Raw genomic sequence first — 12,360 nt, 5'->3', positions numbered from 1 at the left:
CCCAGCCCTTTTGATAAAAGTGTAGCCCAGGAAGCCAGCTTCAGTGGGAAAGAAGGAACCATCGAGTCCATGATTGCTTTCAACAGTAAATGACAATTCATTACCATTAAGAAGGTAATGTAGGGCTTCCCTGGTGGCGCAGTGGGTGAGAGTCTGCCTGCCGATGCAGGGGAAACGGGTTCGTGTCCCAGTCCGGGAAGATCCCACATGCCGCGGAGCGGCTGGGCCCGTGAGCCATGGCCGCTGAGCCTGCACGTCTGGAGCCTGTGCTCTCCTAAACTAACTTCAGTAAAATAAATTTAAAAAAAACAACAACATGCTGAGCAAGAAGCCAAAAAAAAAGAAAAATTGTCCTGCTTTTAGAGATTAATTGGAGGGAACTAATTACAGGCTGCATCTTGAGAATGGGCCGAGTAATCAGTGTAAATGTATAGATGGTTAGTATGAGTAGGATACATAGAATAAACATGGATTTGTGGTAGAAGCTGTACGTGGAAATCCTCTTGTACTGAAAAGATCTTGGCAAAGCCTAAAGCATCAGATTGTGTGTGTGTGAGAGAAAGCGTGTATGTTGAATGTGCCACATATTCTAACAGCTTACAGAGTGTTGCCCTCCACAGTAGGATATTATATAAATTCATATTTGTTGTTTGGCCTGATGGAAGGACATGTGAAGTGAACTGGGATTGCTCTCTGTGGCTTGTCCTGATCCAGTGGGTAGGGAAGAAAGTATCCCTCAAAATCAATTACGCATGCTAGATGAAGTGGCCTTTTTAAATAGCATGATTTTTTTTAAAAAATAAATTTATTTATTTTTGGCTGCATTGGGTCTTCGTTGCTGCACGCAGGCTTTCTCTAGTTGCGGCGAGCGGGGGCTACTCTTCGTTGCGGTCCGCGGGCTTCTCACTGTGGTGGCTTCTCTTGCTGTGGAGTACAGGCTCTAGGTGCACAGACTTCAGTAGTTGTGGCACACAGGCTCAGTAGTTGTGGCTTACGGGCTCTAGAGCGCAGGCTTAATAGTTGTGGCGCATAGGCTTAGTTGCTCCACGGCATGTGGGATCTTCTCGGACCAGGGATCGAACCTGTGTCCCCTGCATTGGCAGGTGGATTCTCAACCACTGCGCCACCAGGGAAGTCTCAAATAGCATGATTCTTAAATAGTCTCATTTCTGGGTGTTTTGATGGGCTGGGGTGAGAAAAGGCATAGTACTTAAACAAAGGTACAAATAACTTTTCTAGAGAAAATTTTCAGCCACATTTATAGAGACCAATGAAGGAGAAAAGCAGGACTTTTCTGGACTCACATCCTTGTGTGTGTGATGCTTGTTATTAAATAATATGATTGGAGATATATTCAAATTAGCAAAGACGGAGCCTCCCACCCCCTAGATTTAATGTAAGGGCTCCTTCCTAGATTTGATTTTATCAATGGCTTTGATAAGATAGTAGATTTGTATTTCGTTAGGTAAGTTAAGAGTTACTTATGCTCTCTGCTGTGAAAAGAGATCAGCCAGCACTGGATTCACAAAGCAACCTACTAGTAGAAGTCTGCTTTCTTTCATTCAGAGATAAAGATTGTGAGGTCTCTCGTTATGCTTTCCATGTGGCCTTAGGAAGCATCATTTTTATAATTTGGAACAGCTGGGGGTTTGTTTTATTGTTACAGATTTTTTTTTTCAATTCTAATCCTGAGTAGATTTTTTAAATGTCCATTTCTGGGACTTCCCTGGTGGCTCAGTGGTTAAGAATCCGCCTGCCCACACAGGGTACATGAGTTCAAGCCCTGGCCCAGGAAGATCCCACATGCTGCGGAGCATCTAAGCCCATGCGCCACAAATACTGAGCCTGTGCTCTAGAGCCCGTGAGCCACAACTGCTGAGCCTGTGTGTCACAACTACTGAAGCCCGTGTACCTAGAGCCCGTGCTCCACAACAAGAGAAGCCACTGCAATGAGAAGCCCGCGCACCACAACGAAGACCCAACACAGCCAAAGTATAGGGGGAAAAACCCATTAACATGCATAAATTAAATGAAATAAAATGTCCATTTCAAACCCTGAGAATATTGTACAAGTTTATGAAAAGAGGAGAAGAACATGAAATTTGGCTTACACATTTGTGAAGAATTGTTAATTTGTCTCCATGACAGAACTCTTTTCACGGAACAAAGAAGCTGAGTTCTTTGCTTGGTTGATGTTTTAGTCCATACTACAGAATAATACTTTGACTACTTTTATCATTGTACCTATAACATTTGCGTTACACAGATTTTCTCTTAAGTGAAGCTTGCCTTCACTTTGAATTTGCTGCATTTATACAATAGAATCAAAGTGTGAGTATTAAATTTGTGAGTAAAATTTACCTGGGAGGGATGGCCAGTCTTGGAAGATGGTACCAAGAATCAAAATGGGTCCCTATTAATTGAAGTAGTATTCAGAAATTCAGAATTAGGTTTAGATGGATGAAAGTTGAGTGTAGTCAAAGCCAGGTGGAGACATTTTTAGAGTGCGGGCAGTGAAAGTTAATTATCCTGGATTTGGGCAGCCATGACTGTGGAAGTATTGCCAAACCAAAATTGGGCAGCTGAAGGCTGGGCTCGAGCTCTAGTGTTGCCGGTTACCAGCCGTGTCATCTTAGCTCAGATGCCTCACCTTTCCAAGGCCTTTTCTTTTCCACGAAATGAGGAAAAAAAAAATCTGTCTCATAGAGTTTTGAAAGGATAAAATGACAGTATATTTAAAAGTGGCAAAGTATAAAGGGTTGAACACAAATTTCTTTTGGTTCCTTTATAAGAGAGAGGATATTCAGGTGGTGGAGATGACTGACTGTTTCCTCTGTCAGGATTGGAGATCAGTCTTAAAGTGTGTGTTGCGGGGAGACAGGTAGGCTCACGTGTACATACTCTGGGGGACAAGTATTAGATTTATTAGTACTTTTGGGGGCGGGTCAGGAGCGAGCCCTGGATTCTGGTTTTGGGCTCTGTCATCATGATTGGCTTCCAGAAGAGTGTTATAAGAGTGAATTAATGACGAGAAAAAAAGCAGCAAGATTCATAGAGAAAGGGCAGAAGAAGAAGAGAGGGTACTTCCATTCCCTTGCCTTCCTGTTCCTTCATTTATTAAGCTGCCCATGCTGTCCTTTGGCTATTTCTACCTGTCAGGGTCTCAGCAGGAAACAGATGGCCTACTCCAGCTAGGTGACTGAGAAGAGTCTTGTTCAGGGACTGTTTAAAAGGTGCTGACCAGGTTAGGTAACCAGTGAGGGCTAATGAGTGCAGTAACCAGGGGCCAGCGAGGTGAGGGAGCAGGTACAGTCACCCAGAGGGGGCCACCCAGCAGGAGCTGTGGCCTTTCGAAGGGGACACAGCATATCTGTGGTTCCCTTGCAGGGAGCAAACTGGGGAAATAGATACACCTTCCTCATTCTCTTGCTCTCTCGTCTCCTCCTGGTGTCTCCTATGGACTAAACCCAGGAAGACCGAGCACAAGAGAGCTGTTGATGTGAGATCCTTCCCAGTCAGCCTCCCGGGGCACCAAGCAAGACGGTAAAATGGAGAGAGAGGATCCCTGGGTGTATCTGAGGCAACAGGAACATGTCTTACTTTGGAGTTGATTTTTGGATTCTTTTTTGTTTCCTCCTAATCTCTCCCCATTTCATTCTTCTTGGGTCCCGTATTCCACCTATAATCGGAGTCTTCATTAGGGTGATGTCTAGGGGCTTAATTAGTGTAGATCCCAAGAGGGGCTAAGCATTGACTGCTTTTGCCCAACACGGCTTAAGTGACACACAAGCCAGTGTGGTTTAAGATTTCTTCTTTTACTTTCTTGATTTTATTTTGAGAGGGTAAGTATATAAAAGCCTCTCAGCTAGGAGGAGGCCTCTTGCTCGATTCTCTTTCCTTTTCTTTTCATACCATTAACCTCACATATTAAGATTTCTTCTTGTTTTTGGTGTGGAAAAAACTGGCAGAGATTCTGATTTGATGATTATGTCTCTAGTTGGGCCCTCAGAGCAAGCTGTTGGTTCTGGGATAAGGATAGTAAACAGAGAAGCGATTTAGGTCTTTTGCTTCCATACTTTGAATTGCTCAGAAAGTAAATATACTGGTTTCTTTCTATAAATTGTTGACTAGTAATGAGAAACAATTTTGTAGCTTTTAAAATACTTTCTGGGTTTTTTCCCCCAGTATTCATGGATGGGATTATAAGAAGTTCATTTTTAACTCCTTGGAATTAATCTTGTTAAAATGGGTTGATAGCATTCACATTGCAGTGTTAACTTCATACTTCAGGGAATTCCGGGTCACTTTATTAAAAGTCATGTGAAAATGATAAAGGAAGTGTTCATTTTATATTTCAAGAAGTTGCAGATCACTTTATTAAAAGTCATATGAAAAGGATAAAGGAATCGGTGACCACTGGACAGTGGGGCCAGAAATCATCTTTCACTGTAACTATGTGAGGCTTCTGTGTTTACCAAGACATCTGTAGTCATTTAAGAGTGCTTCTATGAAAGCTGTAATACTTATTTGAAATTTTCATGATTGTTTATAAAGATAATGAAATCCAACCACCAGAAAAACCAAACAAAATTAGGACAGATGTTGTATTCCTAGTTTTTAGTTCTCCTTTTACACCTTTTTGTTGCTGTTGTTGTTGTTTTAATGCCTTGTTGATAGGAAATGGCAATGAGGACGCTGTAGTCATCCTGTGTGTTATTATTATATTCTTCCATGTTTAATATCCAAAAAACTTTTAATTTTTTCCCCACATTGTTAGGAGAAGACAAAGACATTTATTGTTTTGGAAATTTCAAGGAAATTTGAAAGTGAGTGGGAGATACTCAGAAATGAAGTTACATACTCCCAAAACCACTTATATTTTAAAAAATGAAGTTTTTAGATGCACAGTTTCAGATTCACTATAGAAGAAATATGTTGTCATTCAGTGAAATGATCTCATGTTTCCATTTTTCCTCCTCCCCACAGGCGTTTGTAGCTTTGTTATGGATTATCCTCAGGCTTATGGTAACTGAAAAGGAATATTGAAGGGAAAAATGAGAACACAAAAGAAAAAAATCCAGTAACAGTAAATTTCTGTGTCATAGTTAAGAGTAGGCAGAAGGAAGGAGAGTCATTGTGTCTTCTCTGGATTCAGCGGTTCCTTGGCATAACTCAGGTGACCAAAGCCCCCGGAAATAAATACAGTTGATACTTGCTGTCCTGAAAAATGCTAATTCTTATCTGGGTACTGTGTTCTCCACATACCCCATTTTAAAATAAGAGAAAACGTCTAGAAATTTTCAGGCATTTTTGTCTTACCACACTCTGATCAGCGTTTGTGTGAGTGTATTGTCATTTTCAGATCCAAATCCTGGCTAAATATCCCAGCCTCCTGGAATCATTTCAGACATTCTCCAGGGAAGAGAGCTTTATCAAGTGTTCATTCTGTTCAAACGGTGCTATTTTTATTGTGTTTCATATAAGATACGTGGTTACAAATCACTATCAAAATTCCATGCTGAGCGGCTTCCAAAGAGGTGACAGTGTTTTGTTCTTTTAAAGCTCATCTGCCTCTGAAACGGACTGTCACTCCTCTAATTTTGCTGAGTGCTCTCCATAGGTGGCATTTCCCCCTCTGGTGATGCCCCTCTCAGCAGGCCCTTGGAGATGTCACGTCCAAGGCCTGTTCCTAGTTTAGTTGTCTGGGAGACTGTGAGAAGGTCTCATGGTCTGATGAGCTGCTGTTGTTTCTCTTTCAGGGACAGGAGAGAGTGGCAAGAGTACGTTTATCAAGCAGATGAGAATCATCCACGGGTCGGGCTACTCGGATGAAGACAAAAGGGGCTTCACCAAGCTGGTGTATCAGAACATCTTCACGGCCATGCAGGCTATGATCAGAGCCATGGACACGCTCAAGATCCCCTACAAGTACGAGCACAATAAGGTAGGCGGAGCTCCTCCTGGGAAGAGCTGGGATGTGTGGTGGCTTTTTTAATGGACGTTTTCCATCTCATCCTACATGGGGCTTTCAATGGCTCAACAAGTTGTTTATAACTGGTTTTTTTCCTTAAGTCTTTAAAGTTATAGCTATAAAAAATTGGAGTGTATTCTTAGTGATATCACCGAAGGACGTTTGGATATTCAACAATAGATACATGGATGTTTAAAATGTAGGGGCACACATTACCTTAAGAAGACAGTTTGTCAGTTCAAGACAAATTGACCCAAGTGAGGGGATTCAGATGAGAAGCAGTGGCCTTGCTTCAACCTCCCACTCTTTGTACTCCCTTGAAAAAAGAACAAAAACAGCTTAAGACCATTCTGTCCAGTTTAATTTTGGATTTCGTGACTTCCTTTCCAGTAGTACCACAGGCTTAATTTTATTTGAAAATAGGCCCATCTGTCACTTCCAGTAACCTTTCAAACGTTTCTCTGGAGTTGTATTAGAGTAATGGAAACTTCTAAAATCACTTGAGAAAGGGTTAGGGGAAAAAAAAATTTAATTTTTAGCTTTTTAGAAAACAAGCAAACTTTCCCAATATTCAGCATTTTTTCTTACTTGAAATAGAAAAAAAAAATCATTTTTTTTTATTCAGGTGAAAACAATTGCTGTAATTAATCACCCTCCAAATATTATAGCTACATAATGCCCAACAAGGTTGGTGCATCTGAGGGTATCTCCAGGTTTGAGTTTATGCTGGGAGTCTATAAGGGAAGCGGAATCTATTTGGAATTTGTAGAAATGTCTTCCTGTTAATCAATCAGTATGTCTACTGATGGATGTAGTCTTTGTTCCTTACAACTTGTAGATGCTGATCTTATAATAAGTTGGTAAAACCTCACCTTTTGTTTACAAAACATTACCTTTGCACCTACATTTATTTTAGGACCTTTAGTCAGAACTTGCATTCTCTCAGTACTCTTGATAATCTACTCTTGAGGATATTTCCATATACCAGTATCAATGAGTACTAGGAAGAAGTTGGCATGCCCAGTGTGACACATTAACTGAGATGTAACTCACAAACATGAATCATAGGTAAAATAAAGCAGTTCTCTGTACCTCCGCTTCTGCTACCATTTAGAAGCTTCTCAATATTCAGATCTTTTTCAAATCGGGCATTTCTTTTTGGGGGGTGGTTCTCTGAAATCAACTGGCTGCTTCTTATCTAGTTGATACCTTCACAGTTAGTTTTCTGATGGCAACGAGAGTCTCTCCACAAATAACCCTCCCTGCTTTTACTCTCAAGAGTGAAAAGATCTGGGTAGGTTCATGGGAATATGGTACCTGAGTCAAATGAGGCTGCCTGGATATGGAAGCAGTCTGAATTTAAAAGGATCAGGGTCCCCCCCTCCCCCAGCCCACCCCCCAAGAAATCTCAGTGTAACGAGTTTCTGAAATAGGTGGCATGCTTGTTTTGTTGGAATTGTAAGACTATTTTGTAGAAGGAATTTTTTAAAATGCCAGTGACTTTTCCAATCTACAGTTGGTTGATAACATGATGATCTGATGAATTCTGTCTGAGTTACCACATGTGTGGTGTAATTGATGTTTGTATATTTTACATATATACATACATATTGCCAGTTTACACATTAAAGTATAATGCCATCTCCTTAATTATGCCAAAAAGTCATCTCTTTCTTGGTGCTCCAGAAGAATCCTTCAGGATCTTGCCTTGGTGTTAAATTTTCATGTGAAGATCATTCATTGTACAGACACACAGATGTAGAAGATGATGTGGAATTTGTGCCCTATTCATAGAACACATTGAAGAATGCTTAATGTGTGTTATTTGAGCTCTTTGTATCAATTCTAGTTAAGCAGACTTTACTGTGTTGGATACCGTTCAGTTAAAAATCAACATCATAAAACATTATAATAATACAGATTTTTCTGAGAGATCATAATTATCCTGTGAAATCTTCCCACATCTCTTGGTTACTTAACATACTGCCTAATATAGTGACTGATATCTGAATTCCTCAATACGTTTAATTCCCTTATTTCATAATATAGATTACATTCACATTTGCTCCATTTTCTCTACAACGTGTATGAATTTTAAAGCATCACCCTTTGCTTCCTCCATTAACTTCCTGAGCTCCGCTCCCTCCTTGCCTTTGTTAAAGCTTATTAAGGAAATAATGTCGTCTGTCTCCTTCCTGTTCCACCCAACTGCCGATTCCTCCTCATTCTTCTCTGCTCCCCCTGTGGTACTAAGTGGTCCCACCCTCTTGCAGAACCCATACTGGAGTATTGATAGTTGCCTAGCTTGTATTAGTTATGATGATTTGGGTATTGATCTTATTTTCCTGACTAGTTTCTAGGCTCTTTGAAAGTAAATCTTGTGTCAGTTCCATCTTGGAATTATTCATTGTCCCTGGCGTTGTATCTTGTACACAGTAGGTGTTCAAAAGGTACTTGCTTTATGAATAGGTAAATAATTTGTAAGCTTAAACAGCTGAAAGCCTCCCCTCCTGTCCCTCACCATTGTTGAAATGATTATTCAAATCAATAGATAGCTGTTGATACATAAGGGAATAAATGCAATGGGCTGTCAGAGAGGCAGAGAAGGTTAACCAGGGCTAGGCAGAAATTTGCAGTCCAGAAAGAGGCAAGGGCCGAGCTGAGGGAGGGGCACTTTGGGGAGGAGGAATGGCTAGAGTAGATGTTCAGAAGAAGGTATGTGCATGCAGTGTATAAATTGGCCAGTTTCACTAGAACAGAATTCCTATAGAGGAGAACTGAAGAAATAAGAACCAAAGGAAAAAAAGGCTTAGAATGTGCTTCTGAAAGCTTTTGAATCCAGGCTAAGAAGTTTGAATTTTTTATTTTCTTATATTTATGATACCTACTTAATAATAATAATATTTTATGTCTTGGTTAGAACTTCCTACAGAAGTTTCTGGTTACAGTATGCTCTAATATTTTATAAATAGTTTAAAGGACTTGGTGTGCATTTTATTAGCAATTACTTGGAGGCAGTGTGTTGTGATTTGTATTATTTTGTGACCCTAAAGATATAACATAAATAACCATTTGGTTTATTAAAAAGCTTCTTTGCACCTACTGCCACATTGGCCATAATCTACGGTAGTAGCATTAATAAAAACAAACATTTTCCAGTATTGTCCAGCCTAACTTTTGTTCTTGCTTCTAAATTCATATATTTTGTAAAGGAGAATGTAGCTTACAGATGATATGGCCCGTTCTTAACTGAGGAATTGTTCACAGTTTTGTTTGCTGTGAAATTGGTCTCGCTAGGGGACTGCCATGCTGAAATATTGGAATTTCTTTTGCTCTTGTGTAAGTGTTGCTACATTGAATTGAGAGTCTCACTAGTTAGCTGGGGGCTGGCACAGTGGTCAAGGGGAGTCCAGGCCACAACCTCTGCCCCAGGTAGTGGTGTTGCATAGCATGTCTCTTCAGGGCCCTTACTCAGTGTTCCAGGGATCTTCATTTCCAGGGGAGCTTGTAATAAATTGCAAACTTTTACCAAAAAAACAGATTAATTCCTCCCTGGGCGTGTATCCACTATCCTGTTTTTGGACTTTCTTTCCCAAACAAGTAATATTTATAAGTGAGCTGCTTGAACTCAGCCCAAGTAAGAGAATGTGTCTGAGGACTTCTTCTGAACACTGTGAGCTCGGGTTTATTTATTTCTAAATATTACTTTGCCTTTTTCCTAAACACAAGTGTTTGATAGCTGATGTTGAAAGGGATCAAATATTTGTTGCTTAGTCAAATCAAAAGATCCATTTAAGGCTCCACTAGGTGCAAGGCATTCAATGATGAGACAGATTACTCTGTCATTTCTTACTTTCCAAAAGGTACACTTTTCATCACTATTATTTTATGCTTTCCTGTCTTATACAGGCATACTCTTCTGATTATTCTTCGGGCCTTGAAATCAGCTCAGTAAAATTTCTATGTTAACATGATAAGAACTGTCTTGAGTTACAGCTTGGGGAAATAGATCACAAGCTTTTGAACTCCTGATTTTTATGTACTTACTTCCTGTATCTGGTAGTTGGCATTCTTCCTGCTTTGCTTGTTGTTGTTGTTTCATATACACATGCCTTACTTTTTTATTCGATTGCAGATTACCTTACAGTGAGCAAGCTTCTTGTTTTATAATTTGTTATCCCCCCCCACAAGAAGCCAGGAATGTTGTAGGAGCTTTTGTTCACTGAGTGAATCACTCCAGTTAGCAGGTCCTGGTGTCCCTTTACTGTTGGCTTATCATTTCTGTGAACTGTGAAATCCAGGTATTACAGCAGTTTCAACGTATTGAAAGGCCTTTGCTCCCTTTGCCAATCCCAGGAAGAGAAAAGAATCTGATGAATCTTCAAGACAGTTATTGAGTAGAACTCAGCCACATGCTAATGTTCGGTAGACACTGTCCCCTCTTCTAGCTTTTACTGTTAGACCCATAAGTCCTGATGACCAGGGCTCTTCTAGCACCTAGGCTGCAGCTGCCTTTGACCAGCCAGCCAGCAATTTCCAGGCCCGACTCCTGTGTTCCCCTCTCTCCTGGGGGTGGAGAGGTTGAGGGGACATGTTGCAACAAATACTTCTGGTCCTCCCAGAACCTTTCCAGGAAAGGACGTGTCACGGGGAAAGTACCTGGTTAAGCACATTTACAGCCTTCTGAACTTCCTCTGCTTCCTGAGAAATCTAAGCTCCCAGAAGCCATTTTTCAAAAGACAAATGTAGCCAAGATTCTGGAGGACTTGCCAACTTGTTCCTGCCTTTGATCAGTTGAACAAGAAAATTACTGTACTACATTTTTCAACATGAGGTAATTTTCTAAGAGACTGATTTCAATTTAATATTTGTCACCTGTATGATAAGCACATAATAAAGGCAGACCTTAATCAGTATACGTCGGTATCTGTGCCTCTGAAGAGTTGTTTCAGTCAAGGTTCTCTGCTTGCAAGCAACAGAAGCCAACACTGGCTAACTTAAGCGGAAGAAGAATTGATGGGACTGTGAAGTCACTTGGAGAATTGAGGAGAAGCCGAAGGACTAACTCTCGGAAGCCAGGACAGGTCTGTGGAACTCATCTGAGAGAAGCATGAACTCTGACCGTTTCCAGTCTTCTGTCACCCCATTCAGGATTCAAATTCCTGGGAAAACTTGCCTGATTTGTCTAGCCCGGCTTCCGTGCCAGCTTTGTAGACAAGGCTGGGCAATTTGATTGACAGTCCCTGAGGGAAGTCTGGGTACAGTTAGTAGAAGAAGAGGAATGATGCTGGCACAAATCACAATTATCCACTGCAAAATCATACCATCAATTTAAAAACTAAAATGACACATGGATTCTCTATACATGCAAGCCCTCCAGTTTTGCTCAGCATTCGCTAAGCCTGTGCTAAAATACAGTTTCTTTTTCTGGCATTGTTCAGGGTGGGATATCGGGGAAGGTTGGGAGGTTAGTGGTATAGCAACAGTTATAAATGAAGTGAGTAGCTGAGTTTGAGCCAAACCACTGAATAACTGAGTAACCTTGGGATTGTCACATTTCCTCCCTATGCCTAAATTTCTTTACTCTCTAAGCCTGAATTTCCTCATCTGTAGAATGGTACAGATAATAACAAGATATTTCAAGGGCTAAATAGATAATCTATGTGAAAATGTCTTGCAAATGAGAAAAAGAATGTTTGGAAGTTATTATAAGATGAATTTGTCATCATGGAGAGAACAGATACTACTTATCTTCCATCTTAATTATTAAGACTAAAACAAACAGACAATAGCTTAAACAGCATGACCAGATTTAGGAGGTATCTAAGGAAAACTTTCCTCAGAGTGACAGTCATTGAAATGGGATACCAAGGAGAGAAATCTCCTTATCTGGATGTGTTCAAAAATAGAATGTATTTTTAACATGTGAAATTCTTTAAGGCCATTTTGCTGAAATAAGACCAGGGATGGACTAGACAACCTCTAAAATGCTTTCCAGCACTAGTGTTTTTTCATGCTGATTCTCTGATTCCAAAACCCTAACAAAGAGATGAAGCTGTTGTTAAAGTTATTTGTTATAATTTAAAGCTCCTACCATTTTTGAACATTGTCCATTCCAGAGTACTTATGAGAATTAAAAAAAAAGACAATTAAAAACAGATTTGCTTTGACAGGGGTCTCTAGCCCAGTGGGGATTTTTCTTTCTTTGCATCTCAGTCCCATAAGTGATTACAATATTTATGTCTGTGTACTTTTTTTAAAAGAAAAACAGTGTTCAAAGTTCAAAATCAGCTGCAGGTTTTGTGGGTGTTAGTAACGATAGTTATTTTAATTGGGTTGTTGGCTTCTGGCCACCAAAGACAGCCTGTACTTTTTCACAGGGAAACTTT

General features: G+C 40.3%; 1 protein-coding gene across 1 annotated transcript in view; it reads left to right on the top strand.

The window, feature by feature from the left end:
- The window catches only part of LOC101318960 (guanine nucleotide-binding protein G(q) subunit alpha), a 288,466-nt gene that overhangs the window by 96,516 nt on the left and 179,590 nt on the right, over positions 1-12,360 (top strand). The window contains exon 2 of the mRNA XM_019934638.3: positions 5,760-5,944. Within this exon, the coding sequence (XP_019790197.1) occupies positions 5,760-5,944 (185 nt within the window). The remainder of the gene's footprint in view (positions 1-5,759; positions 5,945-12,360) is intronic.

Source organism: Tursiops truncatus, chromosome 6 (genome assembly GCF_011762595.2).
Source record: "Tursiops truncatus isolate mTurTru1 chromosome 6, mTurTru1.mat.Y, whole genome shotgun sequence".
Lineage (NCBI taxonomy): Eukaryota > Metazoa > Chordata > Mammalia > Artiodactyla > Delphinidae > Tursiops > Tursiops truncatus.
This window is presented reverse-complemented; position numbering and strand designations above follow the sequence as displayed.